Source organism: Pristiophorus japonicus, chromosome 1, assembly GCF_044704955.1.
Source record: "Pristiophorus japonicus isolate sPriJap1 chromosome 1, sPriJap1.hap1, whole genome shotgun sequence".
In the NCBI taxonomy this organism is placed as follows: Eukaryota; Metazoa; Chordata; class Chondrichthyes; family Pristiophoridae; genus Pristiophorus; species Pristiophorus japonicus.
Window position 1 is genome coordinate 229,117,931 of NC_091977.1, and position 13,297 is coordinate 229,131,227.

Here is a 13,297-nt window from a genome sequence, read left to right on the forward strand (position 1 = left end):
TGTAACAACAACAAATTGCATTTTTATAGCACCTTTAACATAGTAAAATGGCCCAAGGTGCTCCAGAGGAGTGATTATGAAACAAAATTTGAAACCGGGCCACATGAGATATTTGTGATATATTCTTTTTGACATCTCTAAGCACACATACAGAAGATAGTTCTACATTGTTATCATGCGTGACCCTTTTATTTTATTTACATCAGCAGTTGCATTACCACAGTAGTCCACTAGGTGGAGCAGTAGTCCATTAGGTGGAGCTCTATTACACCTTTCCGTCATTAATGAAGTAATCATAACAAAATAATCATAAATAACGTGCATGGTACACACAAAAGATACGGACTTATTTTCCCATATTTACAAATCAAACTTAACCACTGGTTTTCTGTTTCGAAGAGGATACCTTGAACAGAACTTTCCAAACTTGGTGTCGAACCTAGACTCATTCTAGGCTGAGCCTGAGGAAAGTTTTTCTCCAAGGGCAACCCTTGATCTCCATTTGGACTCTCTACAAATTCAGACTGTTTGTCTGCCTGACTCGGACTCAGACTTAAATTCTGACTTTCTCTTAGACTTGTTTCTCGTACATCTGATGTAGGATTTGCTACTTGTAATCTACTTGTAACAAGACTATCTGACTCATCAAAAATAATCAAATCATTCTAACTTTCAACTCCTTCCACATCTGTAGGTAAAATATGATCAATGTGAACAAACTTAACCTTTCCATGATCAAACATCTTGACCAAATATGTGCAAGGCCACATAACTTCATTACTCTTCCTGATAACCACTCCTTAACTATTTATGGTGATGGTTCTTCACTCTAACCTTCTGATTCAATTTCACACTTCCCTCTCTCTCTCTTACTCTATCTCTATCGTGACTCTCTTTCTGTCTTAATTGTTTCTCTTCTACTGGCTGTGCCAAGTTTGGTTTTAACAAAGAGAACCTGGTTCATGGCTGTCATTTGAGAAACAACTCTGCTGGTGTTCTACCAGTAGTTTTCTGAGGAGTATTACGATAAGTAATTGGAAAATTTGCCAATTTGTGGTCCAACGACAACTGCCATTTCTTTGAATTTGGATCCAACATTTGCTTGATGAGGGCACGTTTTACAATTTGTACTGTGCGCTCTGCTGCACCATTTGAAGCAGGGTAGTATGGTGGAACTTTGGTATGTTTCACACCATTTCTGCTCATGAACTGTGCAAATTCTTCTGAACAAAATTGCGGCCCATTATCAGACACACTTTCTTCTGGGAGGCCATATGAAGAAAACAATCTTCGCAAGTTATCTAGTGTTTTACCTGTTGTTGTTTTCCGCATCGGAAACAGCTCTACCCACTTCAAATGGGTCACAATGAACAAGTGTTGTCCTTCTAGCTCAGCAAAATTTACATGTAACCTTTGCCACACGCTGGGAGGCCATTTCCATGGCTATAATGGTACTGATGCTGAAAATGGTCCATCGGAAAATCACTCAACTTGTTGAGATATAGCGATTCCGGTACTAGGCTCACAGATGCACCAGTGTCGATTTCCATGGGTATCCTTGTTCCTGCAATGTCTACTTGGATGACGATACATCGTGAATTGTTGTTGGGTACTCTTGTGCTCCAGAACCTCCTCATCCTGTTGCTTTTCTTCAACGGTATGTAGTGCCTGGCGATTTCTACTTGTAGCATTGAACATCGGTTTACTCTTCAGTTGGCATGCCTGTGCAAGATGCCCAGTTTTCCTGCAGTAGAAACACTGCCTTTACATATGGGCAGCTTCGAGCATTGTGTTATCCCAAGCACCGATAGCACAACTTCAATGCGCTGTTACCTTGACCAGTTGCTCAGACCTTGGGGTCAAACTGCTTTTTACTTTTAACCTGCAGGCGATTCACCTCAGTTATCTGATGACTGGAAATGGCACAAAATTCTCGGGAGTATTGATCGGCCATTTCCATCGACATAGCTGTCTGACAAGCTAAATCAAAAGTCAAGTTTGGGGTTGTCAACAACTTCCTTCTGATTGCTTCATTTTTCATCCCACAAACAAAGCGGTCACGCAATGCTCTGCCCTGAAAGTTTCCGAAATGACAGTGAATGGATAGCTTCTTTAAAGCTACAATGTATTCATTGATACTCTCGTCAGTTAATTGATTTTGTGTTCCAAAACGATAACTTTCAGCAATTTCCAGGGGCTCAGGACTGTAGTGCTGAATTTCCATCAGTGGCATGTTCTTCGGCTTGACGGGATCAAGCAAATACTTCAGGGTTTCATACAGCTCGGGGCCTGCTTCAGTCAAGATAATAGGCTGTTTTCTTTCTAAAATCACTTAGTTCTGGTTTTCATCATCAGGGACTTCGACGATACTATTTGCGGCAAAGAACATTTCTAGCCGCTCCACATTCACTCCGAAAGTCTCTCTGTTGCGATGGAACTCACCCTATTATTCCCATGGGCGCGGCCATCTGGATTCTGGCAATGTCAACAGTGTGCTTGAAATTTACCTTTGTTTTGCAGCTAAAAATCCAAGAACTTCTCAAAGTCGCTCTGTTGGTTGGCGGTAATATCCACCAACAAAAATTTGAGCTAGGGAATCCAATTATGTTATCTTCATCGCCAATATGATATATTTTTATGACATCACTAAGCACACATACACAAGATGACTCAACAGGAACTTGTCACACATGACCTTTTTATTGTATTTACATCAGCAGTTGCATTACCACAGTAGTCCACTAGATCTTAAAGAGGAGAGGGAGGCAGAGAGGTTTAATGAGGGTCCACTAGATGGAGCTCTATTACAATATTAGGACAGGTTGGTCAAAGAGGTAGGTTTTCAGGAGCATCTTAAAGAGAAGAGGGAGGCAGAGAGGTTTAATGAGGGAATTGCAGAGCTTAGGGCCTTGGCAGCTGAAGGCACAGCCGCCAAAAGTTGGGAATGCGCAAGACGCCAGAATTGAAGGAGTGCAGAGATCTCTGAGGGTTGTAGGGCTGGAGAAGAGTCCATTGGCAAGAAAGTTTGACGTTCCTGTCAAAAGAAAACACACTACAAGTCTGCTGCTCCTCCAGGAATACGCTGCCATTTTAAAAGCTGCGCTCTGGGCCTACTAATCAGCATGGTAATGAGATCACTCCATGAACTCCAGCGGGGGTCATTGGTGGAAGCACTGATGTCATTCAGCATAAATACTCCTGTGGATTTTTGACCCAGTTATCATTATCTTTTAATATCCAGCTACCGACAAGAAAAGAAACTTGTCAAATTTACTCTGCAAAATAATGCAGAGGTGCCTGTGCCTTTAATAGCCTATTGTTGAAGTTACATTATGGCCCTGAAATTTCATTCGAGCTCTTCCTGCGGGCAAACGACAGAAAAAGAGAAAAAAGATGCGCACTTACCTGTTACTGCTACGCCTGTTGGAACTTCCGAGCCAGAGGCCTCCCATGACTGTGCGTCGCAGCGCGTGCACGTGGGGACGGGTGCAGGCCGGGATCTGGAGACAGCAACCAATCAGGTGAAGTATAGATTCTCATTCATAGTAATAGGAGTTCCATAAGTCTGGAACTCCTATTACTATGAATGAGAAACTCCACCCCCCCATCCCCCAAACACCCAAAACACAATAAAAAATAGAAAATAAACTACATATTTAACATTAATTTAAATTAAAGTTCTTTTTTTAAAAAAAAGTCAGGAAAATATTTTTTTAAAGTTTTTTTAATTAAGCCTTAAAATAAACTTACCGTAGTGGGGAGGGATTTTAAAAATAATATATGTTTTTATAACTTTATTTTTAAATGTTTGTGTATTTTTAAACACTTGCGCCTGTAAAAGTAGGCTATACGCCTGCTTTTTCAGATGCGAGAGATTTTAAAGGACATTTGCAGGGCAAAATATTTGCAAATATCGGAAATCTTGCCCTGCAAGAGTCCTCGCTCCAGATCTGCAGATGATCTGTCAAGCCAGAAACTTGACGGATTGAAAAAGCTGGTTTTCAGCACGTGCGCACTGAAATCCGGCTTTTCCGATGCCTTCCTGGGTCCGTAGAAACTTCGTACGGACCTGGGACATCGGAATTTCAGGGCCAATATGTATTACAATTGTTACAGAATGGAGAGTTTGCTGTATTAAACAGGACTCGATAGTATATAACCAGCTTCCCGAAGAATTATGTATAAAACAGGACTGACTTTTAAGACGTTGTGTTGAATGTTTTTCCCTTGTAATAAACTTTAAAGGAGAATCTTTCCCATCAGCTCTTTTTAGTTATGGATTTCTTGATGTGTAAAATTCTTGTTTATTTTCTTAAATTATAGACAACAATATTCCCCCATTGGCTTATTTTCTGTTTTATTGAATTTGGAAAGGCAGCAATTGTACTGAAAAATATTCCTCATCAGTTTCAATACTTTCTCACCAAGGTAACGGACTGTTCAAAACCATAAATCACATCAGGGTCCATCCCAGGACCGTAGTTCCAAAGGGGAGAGGATGATATCATGTCGTAGAGTATGGGACCAAAAATCCTCAACCCTTACAAACCATTCCTTGTGTGACTCCAGCGGGAGAATACCTGCAAGGCCTTAAATTAGACCAGGACCCTAGGGCCCAAGTTTCGGCCTCAGTTGCTCCTGATTTTTTGGAGCAACTGGTGTAGAACGGAGTATCTTAGAAATTCAAATTCTCGGCATTTAGTTTGCTCCAGTTCTAGTCAGTTAGAACAGTTTCACTTTGGAACAGGGGGGGAGGAGAGGGGGAAGGAGAAGGGGGGAGGAGAGGGGGGAAGGGGGAGGAGAAGGGGTGGGGGAGAGGGGAAGGAGGAGAAGGAGAAGGGGAAAGGGGGGGAGAGAAGAAGGAGAAGGGGGAAGGGAAGGGAAGGGTGGAAAGGAGAAGGAGAAGGGGGGAGAGGAGAAGTGGGGGAAAGGAGAAGGAGAAGGAGAAGGGGGAAAGGAGAAGGGGGGGAGAGGGGGAAGGAGAAGGGGGGAGAGGGGGGGAGAGGGGGAAGGAGAAGGGGGGGAGAGGGGGAAGGAGAAGGGGGAGAAGGGAAAGGGGGAGGGGGGAGAGGGGGAAGGGGGAGGGGGGGAGAGGGGGAAGGAGAAGGGGGGAGAGGGGGAAGGAGGGGAGAGGGAGAAGAAGGGGAGAGGGTGAAAGAAGGGAGAGGGGGAAGGAGAAGGGGAGAGGAGAGGGGAAGGAGAGGGGAAGGAGAAGGGGAGAGGAGAGGGGAAGGAGGAGGGGAGGGGGGAGAGGGGGAAGGAGGAGGGGGGAGAGGGGGAAGGAGAAGGGGGGGAGAGGGGGAAGGGGAAGGAGAAGGGGGAGAGAGGGGGAAGGGGAAGGAGAAGGGGGGAGGTGGGAGAGGGGGAAGGAGAAGGAGAAGGGGGGAGAGGGGGAAGGAGAAGGGGGGAGAGGGGGAAGGAGAAGGGGGGAGGGGGGGAGAGGGGGAAGGAGGAGAGGGGGAAGGAGAAGGGGGGAAGAGGGGGAAGGAGAAGGGGGGAGAGGGGAAGGAGGGGAGAGGGGGAAGGAGAAGGGGGGAGAGGGGGAAGGAGACGGGGAGTGGGGGAAGGAGAAGTGGGGGAGAGGAGGAAGGAGAAGGGGGGGAGAGGAGGAAGGAGAAGGGGGGGAGAGGGGGAAGGAGGGGAGAGGGAGAAGGAGAATGGTGAAGGGAAGGGGAAGGGGGGAGAGGAGAGGGGAAGGAGAAGGAGGGGGGGAGAGGAGAAGGGGGAAGTGAGAGGGGGAGGGGGGAAGGAGAGGGGGGAGAGGGGGGAGGAAGGAGGGGGGAGGGGGAGAAGGAGAATGGGGAAGGGGAAGGGGGAGAGGAGAAGGAGGGGGGGAGAGGGGAAGGGGGAAGGGAGGGGGGGAGAGGGGAAGGGGGAAGGGAGAGGGGAAGGAGAAGGGGGAAGGGGAAGGGAGTGGAGGAGAAGGGGGAAGGGAAAGGGGGGGAAAGGAGAAGGAGAAGGGGGGGGTGCCGAACGGGCCCGGCCCAAGACTTCGGGCAGGGCCCGTCCCCAGCACCAGATTTACAGGTAGGTGGCGTTGGGTTGGGAGCGCGGGTCGGGGTTGGGAGCGCCGGTCGGGTCTGGGGTGGGGGGTGGCAGTCGGGAGCACGGGTCGGGGGCGCGGGTCGGTTCGTGTCGGGGGAGGGAGGTCAGGTTGGGTCGGGTCGGGAACGCGGTTTGGGTCGGGGGCGTGGTGGGAGGGAGGTCGGTTCGGTTCGGGTCGGGGGGAGGGAGAGGGAGGTCAGGTTGGGTGGAGGGTGGGGGGGGGGAGCACGGTTCGTGTCCGGTCCGGGGGCGGGGGAAGCGGGAGTCGAGGTCGGGTCGGGAGGAAGCAGGAGCTGGGCGTGGGAAGAGCCTTATCCACGCAGCCCCAGTGAGGCCATTCGGCCAGGGCTAGGGGCTGCGTGCTTCGGGCCCCTCCCACACAGTTTTGGGCGCCTGGAGCTACTGCACATGCGCGCCCACTGTAGCGCGCATGTGCAGAGGTCCCGGCAATGTTTTCAGCGCAGGGACCTAGCTCCGCCCCCTACAGCTCGTGCTGCGCTGCGCCAGGCTCAAGAGGACCAGCAGGGAGCCGGAGAATCTGGAAGTTTTTTTTAGGCGCACTTAGTGGCGCGAAAAACGGGCGTCCAGGTCGGGCCAGGCGCGGCCCGAAACTTGGGCCTCTAAAGTGCAGATATCTGAGGCCCTGCGAGAGGAGAACCCACCGCCCATCTCTTGGAAGGCCGGGAGGAGCTCGGGCTGAGGCAGAGACTCCTAAAGCCATGACCCAGCAGTTTCACATAGTGTTTCATCGGTATTGGCACAACTGTTGAGTCCAAGCGTACTGGGCTAGCAAAGAGCATAAGTGGACCCCACCCGGTGAAGTCCAGGCTGGTCCCCCTGAATCATAGTATCGTAGAAATTTACAGCATGGAAGGAGGCCATTTCGGCCCATCGTGTCCATGCCAGCCAACAAAGAGCTATCCAGCCTAATCTCACTTTCCAGCTCTTGCTCTGTAGCCTTGTAGTTTACGGCACTTCAAATGCACGTCCAGGTAATTTTTAAATGTGGTGAGGGTTTCCGCCTCTACCACCTTTTCAGGCACTGCGTTCCAGACCCCTATAAGATATTTCCCCTCAAATCCTCTCTCAACCTCCTACCAATTACTTTAAATCTATGCCCCCTGGTTCTTGACCCCTCTGCTAAGGGAAGTAAGTCTGTCCTATCCACTCATCTAGGCCCCTCATAATTTTATACAATTAGGTCTCCCTTCAGCCTCCTCTGTCTCAAAGAAAACAAACCCAGCCATCCAGTCTTTCCTCATGGCTAAAAATCTCCAGTCCAGGCAACATCCTCAGAAATCTCCTTTGTACCCTCTCTAGTGAAATCACATCTTTCCTGTAATGTGGTGACCAGAACTGCAAGCAGTATTTTAGCTGTGGCCGAACTATACAGTTCAAGCATAACCTCCTTGCTCTTGTATTCTATGCTTTGGCTAATAAAGGCAAGTATTCCATATGCCTTCTTCACCACCTTATCTACTGGCCTGCTACCTTCAGGGATCTGTGGACCTGCACTCCAAGGTCCCTTTGTTCCTTCACATTTTTTAGTGTCGTACCATTTAATGTGTATTCCCTTGCCTTGTTTGGCCTCCCCAAATGCATTACATCAGTTATCTGGATTGAATTCCATTTGCCACTGTTCTGCCCACCTGACCAGTTCTTTGATATCTTCCTGCAGTCTACAGCTTTCTTCATTATCAATTTAGTATCATCTGCAAACTTTTTAATCATACCCCTTACATTCAAGCAAAATCATTGATATATATACCACAAAAAGCAAGGCACCTAGAGGTACCTAGTACTGAGCTCTACGGAACCCCATTGGAAACCGCCTTCCATTCACAAAAACATCCATCAATCATTACCCACCGCTTCCTGCCTCTGAGCCAATTTTGGATCCAACTTGCCGCTTTGCCTTGGATCCCATGGGCGTTTGCTGTCGTGACGAGTCTGCCATTTGGGATCTTATCAAAAGCCCTGAAGTTGGAAAAAACATTTTGAGCCTCACTTCATATGCACTTTGTGGCCTCAGAGGAATGTGGAAGAAGAGAGGAAAGAAAGGGGGGCAAAGAAAGAGAAGGGGTAGGAAGGAAGGACTTGCATTTTTATAGCACCTTTCAGGACATCCCAAAGCCAATGAAGTACTTTTGAAGTGTAGTGACGGTTGGAATATAGCTAGTGACAGGAAATGTTGCTTCTTTCTTGTTTCTGAGAACTCCACACACCGTTAAATATTTTAAATGTTTGTCTATTTTTGAGGGTTTTCGCATTCCTACTTATGGTGATTCCGAATATATGGAACTCACCATAAGTATGAATGGCGATTCCCCTACTTGGATTGGTTGGGCTGGCTCACACGATCCCAGGGGCGCGTGCAAAACGCCTACTTCCCTGGGATACGTGGGCCTCTACGCAGGCCTTCGCATGGAAGCCCAGGAATGTAAGTCGCCGAACCTCCCGGAACAAGGCAAGTTCGTAGATTTTTTTCAGGTCGGAGGCATCTGCCCACAGGAAGCCTCCGACCGCAATTTCTGCACCAATGAAGTCTATTCGCTTTCCCATTGGCTAGCACGGCAGTGTACCGCACTGATGGGAATGTCCAGTGACCAATGACGAGAGTGCAGGGGTGGGGCAGTTGGAGGTAGGAGGTCATGTGATGACACCTCCAGGAATATGACCAATCAGAGTTGGTAACCTGGTGGTGGTGGTGGTGGGGGGCGCGGGGGCGTACGGGGATGGAGATGGTGATGGAGGGAACTGGTTGAACAACTCCTGATCACAGTTTCGCTCCCTCACCCACCCGGGTCGTGCCAGTTCAATCTGTATTGTTTTTAGTCAAAATAGTTCATCAGTTTTCAGCTATTTTTGATAACCAACTGTTAAAATCTACTTTAGATGTTTCTGGTGGCTACTCCCCTTCCATGCTTAATGCTGTGCGAGGAGCAATGGACACAACCAAAATTCTGAGCTTAAAATCTTCAGATTATGAAAAGCTTTCATACAAGGAGGCATTTAGACTTGCAACCCTTGGTGGCAGTCAAGGTAGGAAACTGTTAATACATTTTATAAAGCTCGTTCTGTAATTTAACAGAATATGAAAATTATAATAGAATGACACAGGCCTACTACTCCACACAAACCTCCCACTTCATCTCACCCCATCAACATTTTCCTTTCTCCCTCATCTGTTTATCTAGCTTCCCCTTAAATACATCTGTGCTATTTGCCCAAACCATTCCCTGTGGTAGCGAGTTCCTTATTCTAACCACTCACAGGATAAAGGGTTCCTCCTGAATTCCCTATTGGATATTTTAGTGACTATCTTATATTTATATTTATATTTAAATTGATGACTCCTAGTTTTGGTCTCCCGCACAAGTGGAAACAGCTTCTCTACGTCTGCCTATCAAACTCTTTCTTAATTTTAAAGACCTCCATCAGGCCACCTCTCTGCCTTTTTCTAGAGAAAAGAGGAAACATTTATGTTTTTTGGTTTACACACGAGAGCTAATGAATGATGAAAAGATTGAGTGCAGAGTTTGATATCGGGGTTAGTCACTGTGTGGATTTTACTACCAATGTGCTCATTCCTTGACCTTTGATCTCCAGGATTGAATTATCTCCAGTGGTGCAGGGTGAGGGCAGCAAGCTTTCTCCCAGGAACCCCCGCACCGTTCAGATGGGACCCGGCAAAATCCAGCCCCTCCATCAAATCCCCTCTTAGTCTTCTCTGCTCTAATGAGAACAACGCTTACTTCTCCAATCTATCCACATAACTGTAATCCCTTATATGAATTATATGAATACTTTATAAAGAATTATTTTGCCTTCTGCAGCTTTGGGCCTTGATAATCTGATTGGGAACTTTGAGGTGGGAAAGGACTTTGATGCTGTCTTGGTCAACACCAGCGTTCCAAGTAATCCTTTTGAAGTGTTTCCTGAGGACACTCAGCTGGTAATTATACTGTGCATCGACTTCAAATCAAAGATCGGAAAGTATGCTTTCAGTATCATCATTGTTTCTAAAAGTCACTGAAATTCTCTCTTCTAATTTTCCAGGATATTTTCCAGAAGTTCCTGTTCTTAGGTGAGTTCTAAACTTTATTGCAACTCTCGCAAAATCCTTAGCAACCTCATAATATTTCCAACATTGGCCACATGTTGGTGTTCTAATATGCAATACTCTGTAGCAATCCCTATATGGAGAGTTCATAATCTTGGTTGTTTGGTCAGAGATGACCTTCTAAGATAGAAATTGTCAGATATTGCATGCCTCCAGAGATTGTAGATGTGACCTGTTGGTCATTTTAGTTTCCAATTATTAATGAGTAGAAGATTTCAACTGCTAAGGATAACTTTAGGGCCCAAATTACCCCAGGAGTTGTTCCGTTTTTTTTGGAGCAACTTGATTTTTCTGGAGTATCTTTTTAGCTGCAATTCTGCCCATTTAATTTGCGCCAGTGCAAGTGAGTTAGGTTTTTTTTTTAGTTTCGTTTTTTTTTCAAAAGGGGGCATTACCAGCCACTTATGCCAGTTTTGGCCATTTAAGCAAGTTTAGCCAGCTAAAAGTTACTCCAAACTAACTTAGGCCAGAGTAAGTGGGCACTCTTGTACGTTCAGAAAAACCTTGCGGTGACTTAAGAAATCAGCGCAGGCAGCCAGAGATCGAGGGGGTGTGGGAGGGGAAGGTGACCTTGCAAAGCACTAAACACCTTCACAACAACATTAAAGAAGCATAAATACATTTAAAGCACCAAGCACTAAACAAAGCAGTACATTTGCACCAAGCACAAAAAGTAATAAGCAATTAATTAACAAATAAAAAATAGAAGGAACCCTGCACCTAAAGCACTAAGACCAAAGTAATAAGCAATCAATCAATCAGTAAATAACAAATAAAAAATAGAAGTCCTACCTTAGGGAACGTAGTGGGCAGCCGATGAGGGAGCCCATTCGGCCAGTGCTAGGAACATTATGCTTTGGGCCCCTCCCACACAGCCTGTAGCCCATACTCACAGATTCGGCCTGCCAGAAGCTACTGCACATGCACGCAGACTCTAGTGCGCATGTGCAGAGGTCCCAGCACTGTTTTCAGCGCTGGGACCTGGCTCCGCCCTAGATCCACTGGGGCACACTACGCCACCGCTAAGGAGAGGCAGGGAAGCGGCCAGAATCATGAGGAATATTTTCGGCGCTTGGAGGCAGACAAAAGCAGCGCACCTCGGGTGAGGGCGCCAGAAAAAGGGGTTGGGGAAATTTGAGCCCATTAAAGTTAGCCCACAATTTTGGACTTGGGTTTAGCACAGCAGTAAATGCAGAATGCTAGAAGCTTCCAACACCAACTTGATCAGTTACTAGGAGGCAGCTCTAATTTTCTGGTATTTTAAAAAGATATTAAACTGAGGCCCCATCAGCTCTCTCAGGTGGATGTAAAAGATCCTATGGCAATATTACGAAGAAGAGCAGGGGAGTTCTCTCCGGTGTTCAGGGTCAATATCCCTCAATACCACGAAAACATATTGGGGCAAAATTCGATAGCGCCCCATTTGGGGCGGTAACTTTTCTCTTTTAGAAAATTTAGCACTCAGCGAGATGCCTTGCCAAATTACGTGAAATTGGACGTTTTCACCCCAGGAGTGAAGGGGGGCGGCGGTGGTAAATGAGGTTCTAATGGCCTCAGCTGAGTGCTGCAGGGGTGCTAGTCACAGTCATTTATCCAATTACAGAGCTAGGGAGGGACGAGGCCATGGAGGGATTTGAAAACAAGGATGGGAATGTTAAAATTGAGGCGTTGCCGGACCAAGAGCTGATGTTGGTCAGCGAGCACAGGGGTGATGGGTGAATGGGATTTGGTGTGAGTTAGGATACGGGCAGCAAAGGTTTGGATGAGCTCAAGTGGAAATGCAGTCTAAATAAATCCTCGGGGTAGTTGGTATTTATCTTCGGTGCTTCAAGAAACTAGATGAGAGATTTCTGAAGCACTTGACACTCAATATGAGGGGCCATTGGAAACTGGAGAGGTGCCAGTAGATTGCAAACAGGGTGAAACAGTAAGAGCATTTATTTTTAGTTTTTCAAAATGCAAATTTATTTCATTCATTTTACACTGATGTTGTTTCAGGAGATGACCGGAACATGGTGGAGGTATATGTGGCTGGGAAGCAAGTGGTTCCTTTCCCTAAATCCGAGTATAACAATTGCACCTAATATTGTGCATAAAGGCACTGTTAATGCATAATATTGTCAATCATGGGAAACATCTGTTATAAAAGGTGCCTCATTTCTGCTCTCTGTTATCGCGGGTCCTGTTCCTTCTTCAACTGATTTATTTTTGAAGTAAGGCTAAGGTTATAAATGGTAAATCCTATAACTTAATGCTTTCAGTGTGGAGTTCAATGCAACAATAGTACATATCCCCAGTTTGGATTTGGTGGACAGCAAGCATGAAAGTGTTGCTGTCCGTTAACTCGTAAAGTTTATCCTCATATTTCTCCCAAGTTATTTCTCTTTTTCTACTCCAGTTGGCTTTCCCCGACCATGCCTTATCTGCAGGGGACCAATGGCAGGACCACAGCAATGGGAGATGGGAGGTCATGTGATGGAACCTCCAGGTCCAACCAAAGTTGCCAACCCCTACCCTGAGCAGAAGAGGAGAACGTATCTTTAGGTCTTTGGGGTGTGTAGGACTTTTTCCTACAGGTTTCAGACACCAAGATTTATAAATACACTGAGATGCAACAAAGATTTTACTTTTCCCCAATACAATGGACTTGATTTTTCCAATACAATAGACTAAATTTTCCTAATACAATGGCCTTCCCCTGCAATAAGTATGCTGTGAACTAACTGATATACATTCAGTTAAAAAAATCCTTTCCTCGCAATAAATATGCTCCAGCCTCGCAATAAATAAGCGCTTGAGTTAATTGTACATAAAACAATCTTCCTCGAGTGATCAGTTCGACTTAATTGTAGGCTCCGAATGTTTGCCTGGCCGGCTCAAAAACATCTTCCTTCGATTCCTTCTTCAGCTCCAGAGAAAGAGCACTCCTTTGTCCTTGCTTCTTTTACCTCATAACATGCTTCTTCCTCGTGATAGCCTGGTGTCCAATTTCTGTTTGGCCAGAGATAACATACTCCTTTTGCTGGTTGACCGATTCTGATGTTATCAGTAACGCTGTCTGTCAGACTGTGTGCTGTTAGCAGGGTCTTTGTACTCGTTCGAATGCACAACCTGACTGTCTTTTTTTTA

General features: G+C 46.3%; 1 protein-coding gene across 1 annotated transcript in view; it reads left to right on the plus strand.

The window, feature by feature from the left end:
* Positions 1–12,252, plus strand: part of gda (guanine deaminase) — a 93,186-nt gene extending 80,934 nt beyond the window's left edge. The window contains exons 11-14 of the mRNA XM_070877054.1: positions 8,941–9,087; positions 9,882–10,000; positions 10,105–10,132; positions 12,167–12,252. Of these exons, the coding sequence (XP_070733155.1) occupies positions 8,941–9,087; positions 9,882–10,000; positions 10,105–10,132; positions 12,167–12,252 (380 nt within the window). The remainder of the gene's footprint in view (positions 1–8,940; positions 9,088–9,881; positions 10,001–10,104; positions 10,133–12,166) is intronic.
* Positions 12,253–13,297: the final 1,045 nt, after the last annotated feature.